The sequence below is a fragment of the Microtus pennsylvanicus genome, chromosome 17 (genome assembly GCF_037038515.1).
Source record: "Microtus pennsylvanicus isolate mMicPen1 chromosome 17, mMicPen1.hap1, whole genome shotgun sequence".
Lineage (NCBI taxonomy): Eukaryota > Metazoa > Chordata > Mammalia > Rodentia > Cricetidae > Microtus > Microtus pennsylvanicus.
In genome coordinates this window covers 29,103,797-29,131,699 of record NC_134595.1, presented here as the reverse complement: position 1 = coordinate 29,131,699, position 27,903 = coordinate 29,103,797, and the positions used below count along the sequence as shown (strand labels likewise).

The following is a 27,903-nucleotide window of genomic DNA, read 5'->3' as shown; positions in this document are numbered from 1 at the left end:
AGTGCTAGGGTATAGGTCAGTGGTAGAGCATATGCTTAATCTGCATGAGGTCCTTGGTTGATCCCTTTCATCACAACAAACAAAGCATACAATTGAAAATAAAAATATACTTGCTTTATTTAACAATTCTCTAAAAGGCAAAAAAAGTCATAAAAAGACACAAGCAGTCACACAAACATATTGCACTGGGTGAAGGAAGGTATGTTTGGTTTGCACACGAACAAACCGCTTGTCCGGCAAGGCTCACGAACTGTCGCACAAACTCTGAGAGCTTATTTACATTAAAAAGGCGGCTCAGTTTAAAACAGAGTCTCAGGACACCCGTGTAAGCACACACTCTAAAGGAAACAGGACTGGATGCTCAGCATCTTGTAAACAAAGTCACAAAATTATCCTAGGAAGTCAACTTCTTAGCAGTTAACAATCGAGGACTATATATTAAATAATCATAAAATAATGCTGATGGTAAACATTCACGATAGTAGAGAGAAGGTTTTGGCAGTTTTGTGTTTAAGGAACAAGTGTAGGCTTAGACCACCCCATCTATCTACCCTTTCCATCCAACTGCTAAGGGAGGCGGCTGTCTGTAACCCCGAACGTCCATTAAAATATGGCTACTACCTTATCTCAGTCAAAGGTGGTGTTGTCTTAATTAAAAAAAAAATAGAGTTCTTGTTTTTATGAAAAATAGGGTTAATATTCAGGCATCAAATGGCTTTACTATGAAAACCGACTGCAGTAAGACAATGTTCTGGCAGCCACTCCAGATCCAAGGAACTCTGCTTTTTCTGATGCATTCTGTCTGCTCTTAAGTCAATGACTCCTCCCTGGTGACTTCTCATTCACACCAGGGGTCAAGAGAAGTCTGTCGGAATAATCTTTGGATGTCTGGTGCAGCATAGTGTTTTGCAGAACTGAGCAGAGAGGCCCCCTTCTCCCCAAGGGTTCCAGTGATCTGAAAGCCAGCAGCACAGACAGATGCAGTGACAGAGACCTGAAGCCACAGGAGCTAGAGGGTCAGCCAGGAGTAGAGCGGGGAGGCAGAGCTCCGTGTAAATCGGAGAACACTGAAGGTGGACATGGAGGCCTCTTCCCCCACCTGCCCCTCCTTCTTGTGTTCAATGGCTGCTCTCTGCTGGGATCTGTTGTCAAGGAGACTCCAACCAAAGAATATATATGGTCTTGTCCCCGCAACAGCAAAGCCTGGTTTGCAGAGGCCACCATGCAGATAGGGTGACATGACTGATATCACACTCTCTGCAAACTGGCCGTAATGGTCTAAAAAGGATGCACGAACGACACAGAAATGTACGGGAGGGGGGAGGGCGCTAGTCTGATGGCATTGGTCACAGAAATCACTAAGCTCCATTAGTCCAGAGCAGGCATTTCAACTTTGTTTACAAACAGAAGCACATCAGACTGGAATGTTGGCCACTGCAGGGCCAGAAGCCAAGGCTGCCACCCTGTGCTCCAAACCACCTACCGGAACACACCCAGGAGGCCTGCAGAGATGTCCTCTCCACTTGGTGGGTGAACACGCACGCAGCAGGACTGCACGGTAATTTAGATTAAAAAGCAGCCCTCCATCTGATACAGTCACACTGTGGGAAAGTTCTAGAAAGCCAGGCCCTTGGCTGAGAGCTTCATGTGACTTCCCAGCTATGTGTCACAGCATGGTGTGATGTCTCAGTACAACCCATAGGGGCCAGTGGACACTGGTACACTGGAAAGGGGTCTCACTGAGGTCAAGGGACTTCTGAGGGCCTTGAGGCAAACTCCATGACACACAGATCTCAGTCTCCCCCGAGTTCAATGACAAGTTTGATGACAAATCTTACCCCATCCCCCAAATTCCATGTTTATATTTCAATACAAAAACGTATTTCTTCCTAAACCTCCCCACAGTTTTGTTACACCTTCAGAAAACTATGGTGGCTTGGTTTTTTTTTCTAAAACAAAAAAAAAAGCAATGTGAGTACACATCTATTTCATTAGAAACAATGAGAACACCCCCGTCTCTTCCGAGCACCATCTAATGGAGATCGCTGGCTGGGGATGGGGCTATGTCTGCGCCTCCTTCCTGGGGCTTTCCTCTTCTTTGGCTTCTGAGGCGTCACCGAGTCCCAAGGAAGGACTGTCTTCCTCGTATGGCAGGCAAATGTTGCCTTTCCCTTCACTCTCACAGTAAACGCAGTCCTTCAAAGAAAGAAGGCGACATGAGTAAGAAGAATGCAGCTGCAATTTGCCATCACTCACACTCAGCAAGGTAGGTGGAACGGTAGCCGTGACCTGGAGGGTGCTGATCATAGAGGCACCCCCTGGCCCAGGAAGCTGGCTCCTGGTCATGAGTCCTTTACCAGTGACTTCCATCAAATGTGTTCCCTGGCATGTGCTCAAGTGGAAGAGGGCACGTGAGAGCGAAGGACAAATGTGCGGTGGTCAAGTGACCCCAAAGTCTTTGTCAAGACCACTCCTCCCTCAACGGATAGAACCTCACTTCTCTCTCCTCAAGAGTACTTCGACTTGGGACATGCGACATCTGAGATTGGGCCTTCAGGGCACGACAGGAGCGTTCTGTGGACATCTCGTCCTGCGGACATCTAAGCACCCACAGTGAGATATGGGGCCTGCTGCAGCCAGCACCAGTTGGCCTGTGAGGGAGCCTCCCAAGAGGCAGATCCTCTTGCCTTCAGATTATAGGAGCCTCAGCCAAACCTTGCCTTCTGCTTTACAAATCGTGCGTGTGGCTTATGCTTATAATCCCAGCACTTGGGACACAGATGTCCTCAGGAGAACTGCTCTGAGTTCTGGGTCAGCTAGGCTACAGTGTGAGACTCTGTCTTAAAAGAGCTGGAGGGATGGCTCAGCTGGTGAAGTGCTGCTTTGTAAGCCTCAGGACCTGAGTTCATTCTCTAGAACACACATAAAAAAAAAAGTTAGAGGTAGCAGTGTGAGCTTGTAATCCCAGGGCTGGGAAGCAGAGGCAGGTGGACTTACTGCCCAGGTACTCTAGTTCTCCTGTCAAGCTCTGGATTAATAGGAGCCAGAAGGCTTCATTCAAGTAGATTTAGGTTGTCCCTTAGCCTCCACAGCGCATGCAAACATCAAAAAAACCCTCCCAAGAGATCCTGAGCCAGAACCAACCAGCTAGCTAAGCTGCTCTCAAGTTCCTGACCCAAGAAGATGGCAAAACAAAGGCTCCTTTGAGGAAAGACGATTCCCACAATCCCATTCTGGGAACGGAAAGTATGAAGGTCCTGGGGCAGGTGTCTACCTGCTTAATCCAGGATAGCCAAGAGAAAGCGGGGAAATGGGAGGTGAGATAGGAGGTGGTGGGTCAGCTTGACGGTGAAGCCACTTATTCTGGCTAAGAACGGGGCACCGCTAGAGGGGATTGAAGTGGAGACTGTCTTAGTCACTGCTCTCTTGTGAAGAGACACCTTGACCCAGGCAACTCTTATTAGAGAAAGTATGTTAACTGGAGGCTTGCTCATAGTTTTAGAGTTAGACCATTAGACATGGTGCTGGAGAAGTAGCTGAGACCAGACCTGATCTGAAGGCCAAAGAGAGAGATGGGGACTTGGCCTGGTATGGCCCACCCCCAGTGACACACTCTTCTCCAACACAGCCACAGCTACTCCAACAAGGTCACACTTATTAATCCTTCTCAAATGGTGCCACTTCCTAATGGCTAAGCATTAAAATACATGAGCCTTATGAGGCCATTCTCATTCAAACCACCCTAGGCGCCTATTATCTGTCTCTGGGAGAAGGGTGAACAGAGAGCACAGTGCGAGGTTGCCCTGTCATGCAGGCCATGTTTTTCAAAGTTGAGTGGTGTGATCTGCTCATGACCAGAGGGAGTAGGAGAGGCGTATTGGACAGCTCCAGGGTTAGCAGCCTGGAAAGGTGGGCCTCTATCAGCGAGCTGGGAGTGTCAGGATACAGTCAGTGGTGGGAAACATCAACAAGGGAACCTACACCAAGCTGAGCATTGAGAACCCGGAGGCCAGAGAGGAGTCCTGGTGCCCAGGAACCAGAGCTGTTAGCACTGTAGACTGAGAGCCATGGCCTGGAGACGGAGGTGGCTGCTCTCATGCCACTGGACTGCAGTGGGGACACTCTACCTGAGAGTCAGCAGGTAGCAGCAGAAGCCGGGGGAGCACATACAGTTCTGGGATTCCAAGGACCAGGGGCCAGGGCAGGAAGAGCAGGGTGGGTGGAGAGATGTTTGTATTGGGAAACAGAAATCAGAATGGTAGAAAGGGAGGCCATTCCCTTCAGTGAGCTGTTCGGGCTAGCCATTCAAACCTTCGAAGGAGTCACACCTAAGTGTCCTAGAGCCTTTTCCCTTCCTTCCTCCCTCTCTCCCTCCCTTCCTCCCTCCCTTCTTCCCTTTTCTTTCCTCTTCCTCTTTTCTGTGGCAGCTCTCCCTGTGTGTCCAGATGAGACCCAGACTTGCGCCCCTCCTTCCTCAGGCTCCCAAGTGCTGGCTACAAATGTGTTCTACTGTATCTTATTTTTTTTAATCAATTTCAAATTTAGAAGCGTGATATTTACAGATAAACCAGGAAGACAGTACAAGGGTTCTCTTTAGTGAAGTACTGTTGTTTGTTTCTCGAGACAAGGGCTTGCTATGTCTGGTAGGTTAGCCTTGGTTTTCCAACCTCCTGCCTCAGTTTCCCAAGTGCTGGGATGATAGGCATGTGCTACCATGCTTGACCCCAGCTGCAGCCTTTCAGTGCTGTGTGAGAAGTAGGGCTCTGCAAACTTACTGTCACGTCGATGGCCGCAGGCAGACCCCCAGTCTGGACCCATGAATGAACCTCTTGAAGCTCTCGCCTCTGGCTCTCTGTGAACCGGGGCTGGGACCTCTGCAGCAGCTTCAGCTTCTCCCGGTCCTCTTTCAAGACCGACTGGAGATCCCTTCATGAAGAGTTAGGTGTAGGTGAGCCACAGGTTGAAGTGACAATATACTCATTTTCTGTCAATTTTTTCAATATCAATAATGTCGTGGCAGAGGATTACCGTTGAGATAAATCACTTTGTTTAAGGTTAACTTAGTCTCTTTAGGAAACATTCTCTAGTCTTTTCTCTTAATGATAACTAAGGTCACAATTTCCGTAACCAGTACCTGCTGCCTTTAGGAACCTCAGGGTTCCCCCTCCTTTCTCTGAGCCCCCTGTCTGGGGCTGCTCTGCAAAGGCAGTGGCTTCAGCAGCTTCACAGCGAAGGCTGACCTGCACTTAGGACCTGTGCGGGTCCAGAAACACCACAGACATGGGCTGATCACCCACCCGGACTCTAGGTTTCTTCAACTTAGACAGACACATCCCATTTACCCCGAAGGTGGGTGAGGTAACACAGCTCAAAGCGCAACATGGCACCAATGTACGGCTAAAGTGCAGTGTGCTGTTGGCAGGAGGGTGGTCTCCAGGGTTCTAACTGCCCCAGGTCAGTAAGTGGGCTGTTGCAGGCCCAGTGGGGCCATCACGGAGGAGCCTCATATCTCTCTACTGCCTCTGCTGTATCTAGACAGTGTTCCACAAGACATCCTTCCTGCCTGGATGACCCTGGTGTTGGAAACTCCTACCCAGCCCTTCAGGCTTCCCAGGAGGTGCCAACAGTTACCGGGAGGGCAGCTGGTATGTCATCATGATGCTGTCGTCTGTGTTAGCCATCAGCAGCCAGATGGGGTCCTGCAAGACGTACTTAATGAACTGTTCACTTTCCTCCGTGTCTGTGACCATTTTTGCTTTGTGATTATTCTCTGAGGAGTCAATGCTTCCAAAGTATTTGCTGGTGTGACTTGTATCACTACTGCCTTCAAAGACGTGAAAAGCAAATCGTTACAACCTTGACATAAAAAAGCAACTCTTGTACAATGTGCTTACATGAAGTCATGGGCCTGTACTCCACCAGGCAGGCTCCTGGCTACTGCAGGCTGGAGCCTGTCTGGAGAGCAGGGTTCCTTGGGTAATGACAGCCTGTGCTGGCCCAACTTCCCCTTGGCTTTTCAATCTCAATAATCTCAATGATTCGAACTCAGGACACCTGCCAGCACCAAGGAGGTGATTCTTGCCTGGGGCAAAGCTGAGCTCAGGCAGGGCTTTGTCTTGGAACCCTGACCTTTGCCCCAAGTTCTCACTGCCTGTGGACTCTGGTCTATCTTTAGGCTCACAGAAGTGTCCTAAGAGGGGGTACTACTGGTCTATTAATGCCTAGCTATTACCCATAGGCAAAGAAGCCTGTGAGCAGATTAGGGAACATTCACTTTAGGGCAGAAAAGGCATCAGGACTTTGAGGATGGCCATGTGCAGGTTTGCCCCTGGAGGCTTGAGGGCACGTGTGGATGATCCCTGCCAGCAGAAGTTGATGGTTAGTCATGTCTGGATATGTGTACCCAACTCAGGAGGTTGAACCAATGTCCAGGAACCCACCGACTGGCCCAACAAGGGCTGGCACGGATACGAGGTCTTCACTGACACAGAAATTGGAAGCTAACAGATAGAATCCTGAATTCTGATGGCTAAGGCCTGTCTGCTCTGCTAAGTAGGGCAGGCAGCGCTGCATCCATGCAGAATGGCCAGAAACCGAACATTCTATGAGAATCTTCTAGACACAACCCAAACCCACACTGGCCAGCACACACCTGTGCCCTCAGCACAAACATACCTGCCCCACTTTGGGATGCGTCGCAGCCCAGCGAGCTGGAGCCCAGAGAATCTGAGGTGGCAGAGGTCCCGCTCCTAGACAGTGCCGAGCCTGTGGCTGAGCAGAGGTCCTCACCCAGCAGGAGGTTGAGCAGGTCACTGGATGTGGAGACGGCATCACTGTTCTGGGTGTCGGAGGGCTCGTTGCACTTTAGGAACAGGAAAAAAGACACCAATGCTCATAGAGGCTTAGGGACAGCATGGCACACAACACACAATATGGTGAGGTGGAGCCAAGGGAGTGCCTTGAGTGGCTTTTGTGCAAAGATCAGTCACGGAGAGCAAGCCTTTTCTTTACCTATGAGGTGAGCAGATTTTACAGCTATGGGTGTGGGGAGAGGGTCGCGCTGATACTCTATGAACACCACCCAATATAATATGCGTCTGAGAAGAGTCACAGCAGACGGCAGGGCTTGGACTCAGTGGAAACATACCATGATGCTCCTCAGCCTCCTGAGCCCCAGTGGAGCTGCTTGGCTTGGGAAGCATCTTGCGTTCTAGTGTCTTAAGAGGGCAGAGAGGCTCTGGGAGACCCTCTGCCAGCTTAGCCGGCTCCACTTTCTGAACAGTAGAATCAATGCCTTGCAAAGGCAGCCATCCCCCTGGAATGTCCATGGGGCTGGCTCTGGCTATTGTTACGGCCAGAGACCATTAACTAGACAGGGTCCTTACTACACCAGGGAACACTGGCTTCTGAGCTAAAAACAGAAATTCCCTCCTCATCTCTGTGAGCCCCAGAGGCCTGTACTCCACAAGGCAGGCTCCTGGACACTGCAGGCTGGAGCCTGTCCCCTTTCCCCATGCTGGGCTTCATAAAACTTTGAAGCCTAGCCAGGCAAGAGCATGCCTTTAATCCCAGCACTCAGGGAAGAAACAGACAGATCTCTGAGTTTGAGGCCAACCTGGTCTACACAGCAAGCAGGCCAGCCAGGGATAAAAACTGTCTCAAGGTTTTGTTTTTTATAGGCACTTTTGTTTCCCCCAAGGCAGGTTTTCTTTGCACAACAGTCCTAGCTGTCCTAGAACTAACTCTGTAGGTCAGGCTGGCCTCGAACTCACTGAGATCCACCTAGCTCTATCTCCCAAGTGCTGGGATTAAAGGTGTGCACTACCACTGCATTCCCCAAAATTAAAGTAGTTTTAGGATTCATTAGAGATGTGAGGCCCACAAATGCACCCCACAGTCACACACTATTCCTGGTTCCCTCATCTGTTTATCTGCCATCTTCCTGTGCTCCCTACAGGGCTCAAAGAATGTTTCATGGTAGGACCTCATAACCTTGAATCGCACACTCCAGAAAAGTCACCGTAGCCTGAACCCAGGCCTTGAGGCTGGCAGGAAGCACCCAATCCAGAAGCCCCGACATGAGGGTGTGTGCTGACCACCGTGCGGTCCAGCCTACTGCCTGGAAGGAAGGAGGCAGAGCACGGCATCCTTACTGCTGGAGGTGTCTTTGGCTGCCGATCCCGAGAAGTGCTAGCCGTGCATTCCAGACCGGAAACTGCTGTCCCTGTGGTCCCCAAGGTCCCCGTGGCTCCAATGCTGTTCTCAGGTGCCTCCTCTAGCTGAAGCAGGTTAAGCTGTAGGGGACTGCTGCCTCGGGACTGGAAGAGCGGTGGGGAGGCTCTGCCTGAGGCTGCTGTGCCCACTGGAGGGGTGACTGGACAAGCGCATGGCTGTCTGAGCATCGAGGTCCGACTGGGGAACTCAGCCTGGGTGGCAGGAGCTACTTCAGAGGCAAGTGTGGGGTGGGCTGCAAAGTGAGGCTGGCTGGGGAAGAAGGCCTGAGGCAGGTTTGGGGTTGCTGGTGGGAAGGGGTAGCTGGGCAGCATGAAGGCCATGACTGGAGCTAAGGGGGCAGCAAATGGCAGCGGCTGCACTGCAAATTCAGGGTGGGTGCCCATAGGCACCACAGGCATGGTGAAGCTGGAGTGGGGAGCTGCAGGTGGGGCCACCACAGTCCCTGGTGTGGATACTACTCCAGGTGCCTGGAACACAGGCAGAGGGTAAGCTGGCACTGAGGCAGGGAAGGGTGCAGAGGGGCAGCTGGACTGGGATGTGTCAGAAGGGGACCAGGCTGTGGCATTCAGGCCCACGAGAGGAGGACGGTGGGATACAGGTCCCCCAGATCCTGTGCTCTCAGAAGAGTCCTGAGTCTTGACACGCTTGGACTTCAGTTTTCTGTTCTTTCCAGTTTTTTTCCAAGATGACTCCACGCCAGAAGTATTTCTTAGTCCTGGGGTAGCTAAAATGCAGAAAAACAACTAGAGTAAAGATTGCAAAGTAGTTGCAAGCCCTACTGTGTCTACTCAGAGAAAGTGTAGGATGTCAGGCAACTGATGGCACCTCTCAGTTCCACAGACCTGGAGACAACACTTGGTTTTTCTCAATCCATAGCCAGTGAGGGGAACTGACAGACGTATAATGGGAGGCTTTTCATAAAACCAAATTCCACCAACTTGTAGATGCATCTTTACTCATAGGTCATAGTCCTCTCTTCCCCCTCCAAGTCCCACGTCCTCTCTCATGTGAGGGGCTTAAAGGTCCCTTGTCCTTGGAGAAATCAAGTTGAAATGGATCAGGAAGCCTCTTCCCTGCTGCCTACTTTTCACAGTACTAGGAGGTGCTATGTAGGTTGTTGCGGGGAATGCTACCAACAGTCTAATCTAGCCATGAACTACCACAATCACCAGTATGGTAAGAAATGCCCTTGGGCACAATACTGGCATGAATGTTATGGGGGCAACCAACACCACTTTCTTTTTGTTGTTGTTGTTGGTTTTCGAGACAGGGTGTGGCTTTCGAGCCTGTCCTGGAACTAGCTCTTGTAGACCAGGCTGGCCTCGAACTCACAGAGATCCGCCTCCTCTGCCTCCCAAATACTGGGATTAAAGGCGTGCGCCACCACTGCCCGGCTCAAACACCACTTTCTGATTTGATTTAAGGTCCCCTCCACAGGAGGAAAGGTATGTCTGATACTGCAGATCTGACCAAGAACCCATGTTGGTGAGATCCCAGGTCCCAGCTATAAACTTACTATTATTGCTTTGCTAAATATATATAGTAACAAACTGACTTCCAAATTCGTATCTCTGTATCTACAGACGGGTACAGCTCTCAGACATCATCAGAAGTTTCTTTGTCTGGCAGTTAACACAGAAACTCACAACTAAGTGGAGTGACTCAGTGGAGCACTCAGCCACAAACAGGGCATCTACATAAACCTTACCCCAAGGATCGGAGAACAAGATCAAATAGGGGGATGGGAAGACTGAGAGAGTCAGAAGTTGGGCAGGACTGGACAAAATAGGTCTTCTGGACCACTATACTCATGAACTTATAGCAGCTGTGTTTGCCTGCACAACATCAAGCCAGGCAATCATGGAGGCGGAAGGGGTTCAAATGGGTCTCCGGTCCTAACTGAGGAGCTACGGACAGTTGACGGCTTTTGGGAGGAAGAGCATGTTTTCTTTAAGGGTGTGGCCCACAGTAGGCCACCACTCTCACACAGATGGCCTCACACCTAGGAGTACATGAGAATACAAACTGGACTTGAGGAGAGGACACAGGGTGTGTGCAGGGTGGTGGGACGGCTCTGGGAGCTGGTGGGGGGGGGTGTGAATATAAAAAAACATTTTATGGAATTCTCAAAAAATTAGAATCAAAAGATTCTTTGTGCAAAAACAAAATTGAAAAACAAAAACTTGCATTCTCTGCTAGCCCAATATTTAGGAAAAAAATACATATTGATGGACAGACCCTAAACAGCAGAATGACCGGCTTCACTCAGCCCTACCACTACTGTTCCCAAAGAGATCCTGTAAGTTCCTCCTGCCCCTGGAGAGTTGGGGGGCAGCAGCAGCCTGGGTCTAGAGTACCCCTGAAAATCCATGCTGAAGGCTCAGTTGCTGGTCCTGGGGGAGGGAGGGAGGTGGCAGCTTTAGGAGGTGGGGCCTAGTTGCGAGGAAGCTAGGCTATTGGGGCATGCCCTACGATACAGGACCCATCCTGCCCTCTGTGAGGTGGGCAGCCCTTCAGCCACTGTCTCCTGCCATGGAGTGCTGTTCTGCACCAACGGGGCTAAGCAACGATGGCTGCAAACCTTTGGAACCGTGAGTCAGATAAACACTGTCTCCCAATCGTTCCTCTTCGGTATTCTGTCACAGTGCTGACGCTGACCAACAGTCGCATATGCCCAGGAACACACCCCTCCTCATGGGTGTGTCTGGAGAGAGGATAAGGGGGGCAACTGTGGCAGGAGGAACTTTGTGCACTCCTAGTGCCTTCCTTGTGGGGCGTCCCGGGAGCCTGCTTTCTTCCCACTTCAGCAGAATAACAGGCCTAAGGCAATAGGTATGCAGGGGCATCTGTGAGCTGGGACAAGGGTCCCACACCTTTACTGCATACTGAGACAAGCAGCCCACAAGCACACTGCCCCGCAAGGGAAGGTTGCACCATTCTGCCCCTGTTGTTTTTCCCTCAAGAGAGGACAGTGGCTAGGGGGCTGGAGAGATGGCTCAGTGGTTAAGAGCATTGCCTGCTCTTCCAAAGGTTCTGAGTTCAATTCCCAGCAACCACATGGGAACCATCTGTAATGAGATCTGGTGCCCTCCTCTGGCCTGCAGACACACAGACAGAATATTATATACATAATAAACAAACAAACAAACAAATATTAAGAGGGGGGGGAGGACAGTGGCTAAAATGCTAAGCTCCAGTGGTGTCAGGGCTGCCTGGAACGTTGGGTGGTTCATGTACTGTACAAACGGCTGGGTCTAGGGGTCGGTGGGAACTGGAACTGTGCACACTGGGTCTGCTCAGGGCTGGGGTGGGTATCCGCCTATCATTTCCACCGAGGCTCTTAGATGTGGCAGAACTGTGAGTTGGAGAAAGAGAGTGAAAAGGAAACGTGAAAAAGCAACCCTGTCTGGTTATCACTCAGGAACAGAGCAGCAGGCTCGCTGAAGACCCTGGTTCAATTCCTACCTTCAGAAGAAAGGAAGAAAGACAGAAGAAAAGATAAGATCCTTAAAAGAGATCACAGCTTCCTCAGTTCCCTGCAGTGTGTCTCCTGGGGTCACTGTGATCCTGGACCAGAGCTCCAGAGCCAAAAGACCTGGTATGTCTGGCCAATGCAGCCCCTGTCTCTGGGGCTACAAACAAAGTGGTCAGGCACAGGAGCCAGGTGGGAGTGTGGCCTGAGCCTGATCCTATCGCGAGTGTGTGAACGGGTGGCCAGACTCAAGAACCAGGCTCCTGGAACAGAAAACCTGCAAGCAAGAGTGGATCTTATTCCATTCCTGAACATAACCACCCCAGGGATTTATCAGCAGTTTTACGTTAATGGCTTTGGCTGAGGTCTGGCTGAGGCTGGCTGTCCACAGGGCAGTCCCAGGTCAGAAGGGTGAGTCTACCGGAGGGGACAGTTACCCTCCATTTCCAAGAGCTGCCTGCTAAGGTTCCATAGCACCATGCTTAGTCCTTGCAGGCTAAACTTAGCTTTTTATCTCAGGGTATGGATAAAAGTCCCAAGTCACAATTGGCTGAAGTTAGCCTAGGGTTCTGCAACTGACTACAGTATTGTTTGCTTGGGAACACGAGGCTACATCCTCAAAAGTGTTCCCAGGCTGCATCACCAGCAAAGTGGCGATGGCTACTCCACATGAACCTCCGACCTGGGCGCAGTTCAGTGTGAAGCCAGCACTGGATGCAGCACTCTCAAGACAGTGCTGAGCAGGCAAGGAGGCCCACACCCATAACTGCAGAGAGGCAAGAGGACTATTGTAACAGGTCAGCATGACTCTGTCTTAGAAAAGAATAAAGTTTAGAGATGGCACGCTCAGTTCAGGTCAGCACTCACCTCGCTCACTCGCCTGGGCTCGGGACCTCTCCTGGAAATAGTTCTGGCAGTGAGCCTGCAGCGCACCGAGCCTGCTCACTTCCCGGAACCTCTGCAGGAAGCCCTGCTCCTCTCTCTGGGTATGTGCAGCCAGAACTTCCTTGGTGAGGCCCAGCTTCTGCAGAGCCCCCTTTTCCTGGCTGAGGCCGCCGGCTGCACCATCCAGGGACTCAGGCCCGCTGGCCACGTCTTCTACTGTCTCTGCAACAAGAAGCAGGCTTGGTCAGCAAAAGCTTGTCAGTGCAACCTGCAGTACAGATCACTCACACCCAGTTGATGCCCACAGCCAGGGGCAACATTCCCCATGCCTACTTCAGCTTTCCAAGGAAGTCCCAGCAACAGGCAGAAAGCGGCAAGCAGAGACCTGATGATCCACTGGGTCGGGAATCAGGCCTATGGGCAACAGGAAACTGGGAGCTGTGGACTTCCACTTGGAAGACATTCCAAAGCTGCCCTCAGCTTCGCTACACAAGGGATAGGGCCAAAGTGCTACACCCTCCAAGGCTCAGGGCCCTGCATGGTGACCACTCAGGACCTCATGCCCCTTCAGCAGGCACATTACCAACTTGATCCATCTCCAGCCTCAAAGACACATTTTATTAAGAACGCTGAGCCACGATCAGCCTTCTTACAATGTGCTCTGGCTCTTTTCCCTACATAGCAGTGGTTGCTAGGCTCACCTTTGCTAGGAGGCAAGGCTGGGCTGCACCTTAAGGACAGACATTAGGGCAGATAACTGCCACCAGGTGGCACCAGAGCACAGCAAGTGCTTGTACTTGGGCCCTAGCTGGCCACATGCCGCCTCTAAATTTTAAGTACCCAATATCTTTTACTGGACCTCGTCTGGTAAGTTTGAACAAACATCAAAATGGTAGTTATCATTCTAATTTTTAAGTCAAAGTTTCTGCATATATGTGCTACACGCATATAGTATGTGTGGAGTGTGTGTGTGTCAGAGAGAGAGAAAGAGAGAGACACACACACACACTGGAGTCAGAGGCATGCTCTTGACCACGGCCCACTTCTTATGTGGGTGCTGGGGATGCGAACCAGGTTCTCACGCTTGCACGGCTCTTACCTACTAAACCATCTCCCCAGCCTCCGAAGTTTCTTTTAAAAACTCAGATTGCTGTTGATATTCCCCCAAAACCTCTGGCATACCTAACTCCGGCTGTGGTTTTTTGTCGCCCACGTGGACGATGGTGCTGCTGTAGCTGCACTGGCTGGTGAGGGACACCACACTCTCTGCCTTGCCTGGCAACGTCAGGGAGCTCAAGTGAGCGCTGACCTCTGTGTGGCTGGTCACCTTGGAGTGCCGAACTGCGTCTTGATGAGAGAAAAACAGATGCAAACACATATGCAGGATTAAAGCCACTGCCTGGTTAAGGATCTGGAGATGCAAGGGACCTGTGGGGCCCATGCTGGCTACACCCCACCCCACAATACTTGATGACAGCTTGTCCTCAGGAGAGAGGTGAAGAGGAAATGATGACATAGGAACAACTTGAACTTCACACTAAGAGCCCAGGACCTCTGGGAAGGAAGCATCTAGATGGCTGTGGTGGTACTGAGCCAGGGTCCTCTGGAGTAAAGCAATGACTTCTTCAATAAGCAGGAGTCAGGGGTGATCCGGCTGGTCACTCTATTTCATGCATGACCTTCCACTCTCTTTTGCTTCATTTTATAAATGGGATACCCTATTTCTTCTCTAAATTTTTATTGTTGTTGTTGTTGTGTGTGGACAGCTTTGTGGAGCCAGTTTCTCCCTTAGCCTCTACATGAGTTCCGGGGATTGAATTCAGGCTTGCACAGCAACCACCTTTATGTACAGAGTCATCTTGCCAGCCCTGTGTCTTTTTCTTTTTGTACTTTTTTGAGACAAAGTCTTAGTCTGTAGCCAGGACTGGCTTCCAACTCAGTATCCTCCTTGGTCTGTTGAGTCCTGAGATTGTAAGCATGTGCCACTACATCCAGTGGGGTTCCTTTCCGACCCTGGTCATGATTCACAGTGTTTAAGTAGCCCAAGCTGTCATATAGCCATGGGGAACACTAGTGTTCACAGGCGAGGGCTCCTCTAGACAGGCCAGGGATCCTATAGACAGGCCAGAGATCCTCTAGACAGGACAGAGATCCTCTAGACAGGTTAGGGATCCTCTAAACAGGCTAGGGATTCTCTAGACAGGCTAGGGATCCTCTAGACAGGTTAGGGATCCTCTAGACAGAATAGGGATCCTCTAGGCAGGACGGAGGTCCTCTAGATAGGCCAGGGCTCCTCTAGACAGGCTAGGGCTCCTCTAGACAGGATAGGGATCCTCTAGACAGGACAGAGATCCTCTAGACGGGATAGGATCTTATAGACAGGCTAGAAAGGTGCTTTTCCCAGAACAGAGGTTAGCACATCCATAGAAGGGAATGGAACTCAGGGTTGTCCCTTGGCCACCAGCAGGCTTTCTGGACCCTGTTGTCAACACTTAGTACTCTGTGTCTAGACATCACCTTGACCTTGAAGGAGGGTATTGACTTTCCAGCCACTCTGGTCATTTAAAAACTTTGCTGGTTTATCTACAATGCATGAAAATTTAATTCAGGAGGAAAAAGGGGACACATGAGGGTTTATGATGACTTCTGACTCCACAAAAAAGATTTAAGGGGTCCCAGGTTAGATAGCCCATAATGGAAAGTATACCTCCAGAGTGCAGCCCAGGGCTGACTGTGGCCTTCCGGGATGGGATGTTGGCTGGGAACTCGCATTTTCTTTTCAGGGTGGCAGCTTCATTGCAGCTCTCCAGGTACCTGGAGGAGGGTTGGAAGGCACCGTGTGGGTGGGAAGGTGTGGGTGGGGATGATAGCAATGGCGGGGAAGGTCATAAGGGCCCTGAGTACCTGATGACACTGTCCAGGCAGCTGATCTGCTGGTAGGAGCAAGGAGGCTGGTTCTTATAGGCTAGCTCCTCTGGGAAGCTGCCCTTGGGTACGCTGGCCCCTGAGCTGTCCCTATCTATGGTAGTGACAGCTGTCACCTGAGCTGGGGGGCTGCTTGGCATTTCTGAAATGAAACAAAATAAAATTTTTCCATTTAATACCTTTCATCTGCCCAAAGAAACCACCCCGTATTTATAAAGCATTTTAGTCTGCTCGAAGGCAGGGGTAGGGATCCATAACGTACTGACACAGAACCCAGTGACAGTCTGCATCCAGAAGCCCCGTCAGCCTGGCAGCTGCAGGGCTTCTGAGCAGGAGCTTGGAGTCATCTGTCACTCAGGCAGAGCTTGTTTCTCTCTGGCCTTAACAGCACATGCCAGGGCCATTCTCAGGGCTCAGAGCTTAGGTGGAAGAGGGTGGGTCTTAACATCTTGAGCTTGGTGGCCAATCAGAACCCAGCTCTCTTAGTCTCCTGAGCAGGGTAGGCGAGACTGAACATAGGGACATAAGGGCTTGCACATGCGGACCAGGTAATCTACCATGAACAGCTCTGTAGCCTACCCATCATTAGATACTTATTTACATAGAGACAGAGTCTCACTACACAGCCCTGGCTGGCCTGGAACTTGCTACATAGACCACACCGGCCTTGAACTCACAGAGATCGGCTTACTTCTACCTCCGAAGTGCTGGGATTAAAGGTATGTGCCATCACATCTGGCTTTTTTTGCTTGTTTGTTTGTTTTTTTGAGAAAGGGTCTCACTAAGTCACCTATGAGGCAGGTTGGCCTTAAACTATGGAACCCAGGCTTGCCTGGAATTTGTGATCTCTCTGCTTTAGTATCTAGGGAAGAAAGGTGACAAGACTCAAACCACTGAACCACCAGGGCCAATTTTCAAACACAACTTACGGTGACAATGATGAAACAGCAATTGCTGCCCAGGTACCAGGCTGTGGATTCTGTCTGTGCTCACCATAGGAGCCACATGCTTGCTGTCCTGAGAGATCTTGAGCAATGAGCTGTATCTTACTCTCTGGTGTATCCCTAACACCCAGCCCCTTTCTGTCTACTGTAGGGAGGTCTTGTTTTGAGAACCGCAGACACCTGGGCACTCTGTCCAGCTGTGTGTGTGTGTGTGTGTGTGTGTGCACACACAGATGTGCATGCAGGTGTTAGTTTGCACATGTATGAAATGTGAGCATGCAGTCACACAGCTACTCTGCAGAGTGAAAAATAAGCGCCCCCTACTCCTTCCCCCGGCAGCTCCCAGTGTACTTGGTAGGCAGGTCCTGGGGAAAGGAAACCCACACTCCATGCCCTACTGGTCCATAGGGTAACAAGGACTTTCTGAACAGTAGGATCTGAACCTGTTGGTCATACACAGTAGAGCAGCTCTTATTTCTTAGCTAAGCAAGGATGAGGTGTAAGTGAGACTGCTTTGACTTGAATAATCACACAGAAGCTATATTAATCACAACACTGTCTGGTCTATTAGTTCAGGCTTCTTATTAACTCTTACATCTTAAATTAACCCATTTCTATTAGTCTATATATTACATGAGGCTGTGGCTTACAGGTAAGGTTCTGGCATCTGTCTCCTTTGGCAGCTACATGGCATCTCTCTAACTCTGCCTTCTCTCTCTCTCTCTCTCTCTCTCTCTCTCTCTCTCTCTCTCTCTCTCTCTCTCTCTCTGTTTGGATTTCCCACCTTGGCTTTACTCTACTAAGCCATTGGCCAAAACAGCTTTATTTATCAACCAATAAAGCAACAAATACACAGAAGGATCTCACATCATCTCTCATCTCTATATCAATGGGGTAAAGCACACCCAGGAGGTGACCTCCTCAGTCCTCAAATAGAGCAATAAGCCAGGAATCCCATGTCTTTCTCTCTGCCATCCTAAGACACAAGCAAAAGAATGTGTGGTTTCTTTTGTTTTCTTCTTGAAAAGAAGAAATGTATTTATTTGTTAAGAAAAAGTGAGAAAAACCTCCTGGGAGTGAGGAAGTAGCCAGAGGACATCTTTTTACCTGCAACGGATGTTTCCTTTTGTTCTGCAGACCCATGAGAAAAGTGACTTTTGGTTTGAATCTTGCCACCATTTTTTAAATTTCCCTTGAAGAAAAACAATAACGAACACGTTATTCATTCTAGGAGACCTTCTTCTCTCCATCCCCGCAGTGAGAACAGAGCAGCCGACACCAGTCGAGGAGCACAGAGAGTGACTCTTCGGGAGTGGAACCCAGGGCCTTGCACATGCCGCACACATGCCCATCACGGAGCGTACTTACTACACGCCAACATGGATTTGGAAATCCTGAAGGAGCCAGATGGAGCTGGCTACAGCTCTCATGATCGATCCCCAAGGACAACACAGAGCCAGGGGGATGCTGATGCTTCTTCACCACCCTCCAGTTAAGCTTGTTTCCCCTGCTCTGTCCACCGAAGTCATTTTCCTTTATGTGTTTAACTACAGGGTAGCTGCCTCAACGTGAAACATGAAGTAAATCTCTGGGAACAGAGCCTTCTCTGGGAGAAGGTGATGGAGCCACCAGCTTCAGACACTGCCTGGCTATTTCCGATCATGCTTCCTAACCGAGGACCCGCACTGCTGAGCTTGCACTCCTGAGGGAAGAACAGAGAGGGACGTACGGATCTCCTCCGGTGAGACTCCTCGTGGCCATTGCTGTCGCTGGATGATGTCATAAGGTGTTCGTGGGATCCGTTACTGCCCAGGCTCCCATAGCCACTGGAGCCACTATGGGGAACAGGCTGCAGGAAGAGCATACACATCGCTGCAGACATGGTGGAACAGTACAGAAGAGTCACCACCAGCCAAGCTCAGACAGTGGTCTCAGCTTGCCCAAGGTCACACAGAGAAGATAGTGGAGGGAGCTTAAACCCTGGGTTGTCTGGCCTTCATCTTTAGGCATGCAGCTACCAAGGAGACCCCATTAAAAAGAAATGTAGCCGGGTGGTGGTGGCACACGCCTTTAATCCCAGCACTCGGGAGGCAGAGGCAGGCGGATCTCTTTGAGTTTGAGGCCAGCCTGGTCTACAAGAGCTAGCTCCAGGACTGATTCACCTAGAGTTATACCTTGTATCCCATAATCAAGAAGGGGACATCAACCTCAGCTGTGGGACTGGCTGCAGTTAAACTGATTTTGCTGCAGGGTGATGTCACTGAGTCCCCGGTGCTGGTGATCGTGTTTTGGGGAAGAGTGAGCGTTAGACCAGTAGAAATTGCACTAGAAATTATGGGGTATGGGCAGCCTTCAACCGCTCATTCAAGGTCATGACTCATACACGAAAGATTCTAAGGCTAGGAAAACTTGGGGGCACTTGGTAGCTCTTAGGCCAACCACACAGTCCACACTTGGCCTTTCTGGGCAGACATGGAGACCAGCAGAATAGAGCATTCCTAGTGTGATACTTACCTGCATCAGCAGGCGGTGGATTTGCTCTGTTAGCTCCTGAACGCTGGGGTGCGGAGTCTTCTCCTCAGGACACGGGGAGGCTGCAAACACGTCCTCATTCAAAGGGCCCCTGAATGATTTTAATTTGTCTCATCAGAAGGGCCCGTCTTAGCCTGAATGTGGCACCCACACTGTCCACTCAGGCCGGAATTTCCATTTCCAGCCCACAGACACCCTCCCTCCCAAGCTACGACACAGCTCTGCTTAGATGAGTTCCTCCCACTTGGGCACGTCATCCCTTGCCCACATGGCCAGTGGCTCTCAACAGGGAGATGACCCCAGCTTTGCCCCCCTGCTGGTGGGAAGTGAGAGAAGGCCAGGATCCCCCAAAACCCACAGAGTGGAACCCTGGGAGCACTCACACCCTGACTTTGTGCCTCCCAATGATGAAAGATATCTTCCTGCTCCAGGGGTTGATGAAGCTGGACCAGCTGGTATCCAACGTGATGTACTCCCCATTGCGGGTGCGGAATCGAATGGGGGAATAGTCGAAAGGCTGTCCGCCAGCCTGCAGGACTAGGGGATAAGAAACAGGTCTTAGGGCTGGGGTGTGAGCAGAAAACAGACACATACAGGCTAGCCAAGATCACCTCCTCAAAGCCACTGCTTCCAACTGCTGTGTCTGCTGCAAACACCCCTGGGGTGGTTTCCAGCAGAGGTAGTTTCGTCACCTATTTCAAGACGCGTGTCTCTCTGTGTTACCCACGTGTGCAAGCAATCCGCTTGGGGGGATTCTGTGCAGTCTACTCCCAGGGATGGTCAGAACTTTCCTTCCCCACAGCTCAGCTGGTCTCCTCATATTCATGGACACCCATACTATCAATGGGTTGCCAAGGCCCTTTATGAGTATTCTTCTCCCTTGCCCACCTAGGGCTGATGACACCAGGTCTCAGCAAGGAAGTAGGGCATCCGCTAGGGCTCAGCATCCCCAGTGGGTCTGACCCCTTCCAACACCAGAGCACACCGGTCTCAGGGCTTAAAGAAGACGACCTACTCTTCTTGTGGATGGCGAGCATCAAGGGCCGGTCGCTGGGATGGAGCTGCACGAGCACAGGTGTCTCGATCAGGTCCTGAGGTAGATAGCCCAGGAGGGGGACTGCCCTGTAAGGAGAGGGACAGCAGGCAGTCAGGGTATGGAATACAGATGTCAGGCAGACTCTGAGGGAGGGCCATCTTAGGGAACCTCCTCATTTAGCGATAGACATGGCTCCCAATTCCCCCAAATGGAAACATAGCAGAGACAGCCAGTCTTTCAGCTTCGCAGCAGGCGAGGACTCCAGTGTCCTTGTGGGTATGTCAGGAAGGAGGCTGTTGTCAGCTACAGCCTGGTGTTTATCCTCCCAACAGAATACATCACGATGGCATGTTAATGTTTTTTCTTTTGTAAAAGACTTATTATGTACACAGTGTTCTGTTTGCACGTATACCTGAACACCAGAAGAAGGCAACAGATCTCATCATAGGTGGTTGTAAGCTACCATGTACCTGGAAATTGAACTCAGGACCTCTGGAAGACCCAGCCAGTGTTCTTAACCTCTGAGTTATCTTTCCAGCCCATGTTCCTTTTTCTGATATCTTTCTAATATTGATCAGTTGATGTGAGTCTTGGATGAACAGGTTTTGTCTGAAAGCTGTCCTTTCTCAGTCAGAAGGTCGTCTGTCACTCTGACCCCTAGATCAGGTGATTTCCTGTGACTCCCCTAGGAGTCCCCATGACTGGCTGGAACCCTTGCTCAGTGCCTGTCTGTGCTTCTATTAAGCGGAGGCCCCTTGGCATTTGGAGCTGGTCCTTGGTCACTGCAGGGATGGAACCAAAGCAGCGGTCTATGGCTCTGTCTGAATCCAGCTCGGCTGGCAGTCTCATCTTCCCCTAGACATTCCTGCAGGTGTTTCCCCTCTGTCAAGCAGAAGGCCCTGCTGCACAACACTTAGACTAGAACTTCCTTGGGATCTGGATTGACTCTGACTGCCTCCTCAGTGTCTGAGGCATACTCTCAGGCCTCCTGTTTCCTTTCAGACAGAGAGTACAGAATGTTCTTGGCACCTTCCCAATACAAGCCTGGCTGGAGCAACTGCAGGAGGGGAGGAAGAAGGAGGAAAGAGGAAGAGGACAAGAGGCTGGGGAGGAGAAAGAGGAGAGGAAAGGAGGAACAACACTAAGGAGGAAGGGCCTGATACCTGACCCTGACTACAAGGTTCCCTGAAGAGGCCTGCCTGTGGGTTCCACTCACTAGCAGAACTCTGCAGACGGCCTCCCACAGGCACTGGCCTGCCTACCTGCCTCACAACTGGAGCAAAACATGGCAGTTTTCACAGTCCTTAGACCTAAGCAGTAATGGCAGCCTCTTAGATGGCTTTGTACACTCAGTCCCAGGTTCTGCATCTGATACTGTCCCTGGGATACCCCAGGCCAGAGGTGGCAGGTCTTTGGCTGCCCACAGAGCAGAACCTTCCTGGAGGCAGTGCGGCATGACCCTGAGGCGGGGACCCATGTCCCTGGCCAGGTAGACAGAGGAGGAGGACCCAAAATCTAGGGGGTGACTTGATCTGGTTCTCTGTCCACTTCCCGTGGGGTTTTTTTTTTTTTTTGACACGTTTCTCCAAACCACTCCCAACAGCCGGTTGATTTCCAGCTCTGCGCCTGTCAAAGAGCTGGGAAAAGGCACACAGTGGACGACAACCTGCTCAGAAGCAAGCCCTTCTGAGTCCACCAGGACCGCTCACACCAGCAAGAGCACCCTCCGTGACAGACTCAGTGAGAAGCCTGAGCAGCTCTGAGGAAAGGTGTGGAGGCAGCCCGGAAGCCAGGCTCCTGCTGAGGTCCTGCTAATGGCATCTCCTCCATCCCTGATGGTACCATCACCTACGAGACAGAGCTTAAACAGGGGGACAGAGGCGGGCTCAACTGAAACAACCTCCAGGTCTCCAGAAAGCCCCGTCTCTAGCATTCATTTCTTGTAAGCTCTGGTGTTTGTTTTCTTGCTTTCACTTTTTTTTTATATTTATTTATTTATTATGCATACAATATTCTGTCTGTATGCCTCAAGGCCAGAAGAAGGCGCCAGACCTCTTTACAGATGGTTGTGAGCCACCATGTGGTTGCTGGGAATTGAACTCAGGACCTTTGGAAGAGCAGGCAATGCTCTTAACCACTGAGCCATCTCTCCAGCCCTTCACTTTTTTTTTTTGACGTAGAATCTTGAACTCCCAATGGTTCTTGTCTCAGCCACCTACATGCTGAGATCAGTGTGTGCTACCACAACTAAATCTTATAAATTTTGAGTGTGATTTCAAATCACTTCCTCGCCTGTATAGTTACTTGTCCTGTATCAGCGGAACACAGTCTGAAGAATGCACCGTTAGGCAATTCTGTTGTACCGGCAGGGTCAGGCGAACAAAGCCCAACCCACAGGGCACAGGTTGGTCACCAGGCGTGACTGCTGATGTAATCAAGAAACACAGGGCACACAGAAGTGTAGGCTGCTGTGGGGCACCAAGGGGGAAGGCTTGCTAACGTGACAAGTTATAATATATGAGCCAGAAGCACGGTGCTGCTGTGCACAGCTGTGGCTACTACATTACTACAGGATGACATCATGACAGCCTTGTCACAGGTGAAAGAATCACAGCAGTGTATGTGGTCTCACTGAAACATCACCGTGTCACAGGACAGCACCGTCACATATTTTAGTTGACTGCCAGGTAAGTAAAAATGACACATAACCTTGTCTTCAGCAGTGATGTCAAAAGCAAAAAAGTTCAGCCGCACACCTTTAGTCCCAGCACTTGGGAGGCAGAGGCAAGTGAATCTCTGAGTTCGAGGCCAGCCTAGTCTTTAGAGCGAGCTCCAGGACAACCAGGGTGGTTACAGAGAGAAAACCTGTCTTGGAAAAACAAACAAACAAACACAAAAAGCAAAAAAGTTCGTTTTTATCCAAAACACTGAACATCTGTCCCAGGATTTGAAAACCTGAAGATCACAGTACTGATTCCCAGACAAATGATAGCGGGAGGTGTTGGGAAATATTATTTTAAGGTGTGTTACTTTTGTTTATGCTGTGGAACATTTGTTTAATGATGTAAAGATGTGTTGCTTTTGCTTATGCTACATTTGTTTAACTAGGTGAAGCTGTGATTAGTTGCCTTTCTAAAACACCTGATGGTCTAATAAAGAGCTGAACAACAGCCAATAGCAAGACAGGAGAAAGTATAGGCAGGGCCGGCAGGCAGGCAGAGAGTATAAAAAGAAGGAGAACTGAGGGAGGAGGCCATTAGGGGCCAGTCACAGAGTAAGAGTAAAAGTAAGGCGTTTGGGGGGGGGGCAGAGGAGAGAGAGAGAGAGAGAGAGAGAGAGAGAGAGAGAGAGAGAGAGAGAGAGAGAGAGAGAGAGAGAGGAAAGGAAAAAGCCCAGAGACAAAAAGTAGTTGGATCAGGTGGTGGCATTACAAGCCTTTAATCCCAGTACTAGACCGCAGAGCCGGGGCAGATCTCTGAGTTCAAGGCCACCCTGGTCAACAAGAGCTAGTTCCAGGACAGGCTCAAAAGCTACAGAGAAACCCTGTCTGTGGGTGGGGGTGGGTGAGGTGAGAATAATTTAAGTTAGAAAAGCTAGAAAGAATCAAGCCAAGCTAAGTCCAGGGCATTAATAAGTAAGAATACACAGGGGCTGGATGGAAAGATGGTTCAGCAATTAAGAGCACTGACTGCTCTTCCAGAGAACCCAGCTCAATTCCCAGCACCACATGGCAGCTCACAAGTGTCTGTAACTGCAGTTCCAGAAGACCTGACACCCTCACACAGACATATATGCAGACAAAACACCAGCAATGCACATGAAATAAATGAAATATACACACACATACAAACACACACATACATGTATAATAAGCCTCCGTGTGTGATTTATTTGGGAGCTGGGTAGTGGGCCCCCCAGAAAGCCACAGAAGAAAACTCAGCACCAGAGGGGTTGTGAGTGGACAGTGGAACACGACTCACCTTTCATCCACATCCTGGAACAAGCAGTTTGGTGTATGGGTTGTTGTAAAAATTCTCTTCTCAGGAGGAATCCTCGGGGCTGCAAGAACAGAATTTCCACTTCTAAGAAACACATAGTTGTGTTTTGATTAGGGAAACCACAGGAGCTGACAGTAATGTGCAGCCATTGAGAAAATGAGAAGGCTGACTGAACAACCAAGCCACCGTGGTGAAGCCGTGAAGCATCAAGGTGAACCCCAACCAGCTGGCCACTCGCAGCCTCCTCAACTTCTCTGGGGTGGCCAATGGGAGCTGCCATGCTACCTGAGACACGTGGACCCAGGACTGAAGGCTGCCATCATGGTTTGTAAGATGAAACTACAATACCCGAACTAACTGCCTTTAGAAAATGAGTTACAAGTCCTAAGTCTGGACTTAGAGTTTGCCAATGCCCTTGCCCTGGAAAACTTGCCAGTTTCCAGGGAGGCCAAAGACAATACATTCCACACCGAAGTCATGTATCCAGTGTGCTCCTCACCATCAGATTCTAAAATCCTTGGTTCTCGAAAGACCCTTATAATTTGGGGTTACAAGCTGTTCCTCCTCTCTACATTCTTAATGCACATTTGGAAGAGAATGTTCTAGATGCAGATATACATCACCGTGTTAGAGAAAAGTGTAAGCTATCACTTTTAGGAACAAAACATCAAAAGATTACAATTCAGGGAAAACAGTCTAAATGCTCCTGGGGTAGGGTGGGGCTACTCCTCAGGGGATCTGAAGTCCTGTGATCCCTGAGTTGACACACAGAAAATAAATAGCTGCTGGCTAGGCCTTGGATTAAGCACAAGGACCCCTGGTGTCAGAAAACAGTTGCTGCCGGGTGTGGTGACGCACACCTTTAATTCCAGCACTCAGGAGGCAGAGGCAAGCCAGCCTGGTCTACAAGAGCTAGTTCCAGGACAGCAACCAAAAAGCTACAGAGAAACCCTGTCTCAAAAATTAAAAAAAAAAAAACCCAACAACAACAACAAAAAAAACAGTTGCTTAAGAGGGATCCCAAGAAGGTGATCACCAGGACAGCACAGCTTCCCTTGGGCTCCACGGGAGAAGCCTGATTGTTCAGGAGGCAGGGGAGCCTAAGGAGCCGTTAATGGTGGGACAGCATTAGAAAGGCTGGATGGCCATAGGCTGAGCTGCAGGGAAAACCAGGCAGAGTGAAGACTCAGGAGTCAACAGAAACCACAGTTGGGAGGCAGTCCAAATGGAGTCAGGATAGGCCAAGGCAGGAACAAAGATGGCCCAGCACTGGAGGCTGAGGGAGTTAAGTATGATTCTGGGGGTACTGAGATGTCATGAAGCAGAGGCAAGGATGAGGGACAAAGAAGGGAGGGATATGGGGCCTCAGACCTGTCAAAGCTGGTACCACTTTGTAGATCAAAGACAGCATAGCTAGGGGATGGGACGGGGACACGGAAATGGATACAGCTACCTTCAGCGGCTGTGGGGAGAGCCAGATAGTAAAAAGAGGAAGTTAGGAAGATGGAGGCTGAGAAGGTTAGGGAAAGGCCAAGGCGGATGAGCAGCTAGGTACTTTTTAGACATCATGTATCAAGGCAAGAAGGATGGGCTAACATGAGTGCTCCCTGGTCAGGCATGGCTGTACCTTCATAGCCCGAGTGTACCCTCTCTGCCAGTAGCAGGCAGCAGAGTTGGCTCTCGGTACCCTGCTGCTCTTGCACCTTGACCAGGTAGGGTGTCATGCGGAAGGGCTGGTAGCGAATCTCATTCTCGTGGTGTTTCCCAACACTGTAGAGAGAGGAGTGTGGAGAGGAGTGAGGGTCAAGGTTCTGAGTCAGGGCAAAGAAAAGTCTTGGCCTGCTAGCTAGCTCCACCCCTGGCTGGTAGATAGAGCTAAGCAATTCTTCCATTTGTTGGACCAGATGCCAAGGATGCTGAACAAGGCTGCCACAGCAAAGCCTCTAGTGGGAACCTAGGCCATACCAAAGGCAGCACACATTTGTACCCACTGGAGAAGCTGGTGAGTGCCCACCCTTAAGCATTCTCCATTAGACCCACATTGAGGGGTCAATGGTCAGAGTCCACACAACGGGCAGTAGGAGATCTTCCAGCCTTTCTCTTGAGCAATTTGGAGCTATATTAGGGCAAAGAAACTGGGAAAGGGAAGTTGCGTCCTTAGAGGGATTCTGGACCCTACTCTCTTCGGGGTCACGGCTAACATTGTCCTGGATGCTCAGGTAGTTACAAAGAGCCTGCAAGGAACACTGTGACTCTAACCCAAAAAATGCAAGCGCACGTTTAGGGCTACAAACACTGCCTGGCCCATGGTCCTAGGGAATGTCTTCCTCAGCAACAGAGGGCCAGTGTGGAGCCTCTTTGTGTGTTGTGTGTGTGTGGGGGGGGGGACAGAAAGCAGATTGACTTACCCACTCATGGGGGGGGGGCAGAGAGCAGGTTGACTTTCCCACTCCCTTTGCACAGATATCATGAGATTCCCACAGGCTCTATAGAAGCTGTATCAGATCTCACTCTCAGATTTGGGGGGCAAGCAACGCATATACCTCTAATTCTCCTACAAGTACTGGTAGGGGACTGTCTATTGTTTTCTGAGTCAGGAAGACTGGACACTAGACTAGACTTACCTGACACGGCAGAAAAAAGATTTTTCCTCCATGCACTCTTGAGTGAAAGAATCTGCAGGAAAAAAACCAGAGTCATTTACCCAAGTCAACAAACACAGGCTCAGACTGAGGTGTAACCGTGAGTGGGCCCTGGTACAAATGAGTTCTTCTAGTGCTTTTCTAGTCGATACAGTTCTGAAGCGTGCTGGGCACCAAATCAGACTGTCCTACAAGTTACAGCCAGGGCTCTAGAGAAGTTTTGTTCTTCCTCTGGGAGACATGGTTTTATTAAAAGCCCTGGTCAGCCTGGAACTTGAGGCAATCCTTCACCCTCTGCCTCTCTAGTGCTAGGATTTCTGGCAAGAGCTACAAAATGTGTTTAAAACTCCTGAATGGTGCACAGTGGTGCTACTGACACACTTGGCAGCTCAGCCCCAGAAGACACACTAGTGTGTGTACCCAGAGATAAATCCCTGAGTGTTTACACTGCTGTTTCTGAAATGCTTGCTTCTGATAGAACTGACTCAAGGCATTTGGAAAATATCAACTTCACTTTAACATTTACAGTGTCTTGGGAAATGTGAGCTCATTGGACCTCACGTCAGGGAATGGGAAGCAGGTGTCTCTGTAATTGTTTGAAGGTTAAAAAGACCTTAGATTTCAGCTTATACATAGTATTTCTTTCATTCAAAAGAAATAAAGAAACATAGGAAATGACTGGTTATAGAAAATGATCCAGAATTACCAGCCTGCAGAGGCCCCCAGAAAAGGCCCTCTTTCCTAGTTAGCCATACTCTGCTCATCTCTTTCTGGAGAGGTGGCCCAGACTGCTAAGCTGTCCATCCACCTGCCAAGCCACTTCCTCTCCACAATCCTGACCATGCCCCCATAACTCACATGGCAAATGTTTAACGGTCTGCCCAGTCTCTGGGTTTAGGAAGAAAGTAGACAACCTCCTTCGGAGGAAACGCTCAAACAAAAGATGCATCAACCCCAGGCTGCCTACTGAAGGGGTTCGTTCGTCATGCTGGTGAAGGACATAGTGGCAGTGTCCACCTCTGATGCTGACAGAATGGGAACGGGGAGGAGAGGAACTGATGACGGATGACGGGAGAGGTCCTCAAGCCGGCCACAGAGTCTAGGTGGTGATGACAAGGGTTGAGAAGCCGCTGTGTAAGCGGAGATCAATGACTTGCCAGCTCCCAGGGACAAGGCCAGAGCAATCAGAGTGCTGTCCTTGTTCCTCTGGCTCCTCGGAAGCTACAGCCTTTAG

At 50.2% G+C, this 27,903-nt stretch overlaps 1 protein-coding gene across 2 annotated transcripts in view; it reads right to left on the bottom strand.

Annotated features, from left to right (window-relative positions):
- Positions 1-92: 92 nt before the first annotated feature.
- Positions 93-27,903, bottom strand: part of Per2 (period circadian regulator 2) — a 46,425-nt gene continuing 18,614 nt past the window's right edge. For both annotated transcript variants that reach the window (XM_075951250.1, XM_075951249.1), the window contains exons 7-23: positions 26,652-26,703; positions 25,655-25,797; positions 24,010-24,088; positions 20,009-20,115; positions 19,377-19,530; positions 18,976-19,084; positions 18,191-18,310; positions 17,569-17,653; positions 15,497-15,659; positions 15,300-15,406; positions 13,775-13,939; positions 12,575-12,814; positions 8,154-8,959; positions 6,676-6,862; positions 5,632-5,824; positions 4,776-4,926; positions 93-2,196 (exon numbers count right to left, since the gene is read on the bottom strand). In XM_075951250.1, coding sequence (XP_075807365.1) covers positions 2,062-2,196; positions 4,776-4,926; positions 5,632-5,824; positions 6,676-6,862; positions 8,154-8,959; positions 12,575-12,814; positions 13,775-13,939; positions 15,300-15,406; positions 15,497-15,659; positions 17,569-17,653; positions 18,191-18,310; positions 18,976-19,084; positions 19,377-19,530; positions 20,009-20,115; positions 24,010-24,088; positions 25,655-25,797; positions 26,652-26,703 — 2,996 coding nt within the window. In that variant the 3' untranslated portion in view covers positions 93-2,061. The remainder of the gene's footprint in view (positions 2,197-4,775; positions 4,927-5,631; positions 5,825-6,675; positions 6,863-8,153; positions 8,960-12,574; positions 12,815-13,774; positions 13,940-15,299; positions 15,407-15,496; positions 15,660-17,568; positions 17,654-18,190; positions 18,311-18,975; positions 19,085-19,376; positions 19,531-20,008; positions 20,116-24,009; positions 24,089-25,654; positions 25,798-26,651; positions 26,704-27,903) is intronic.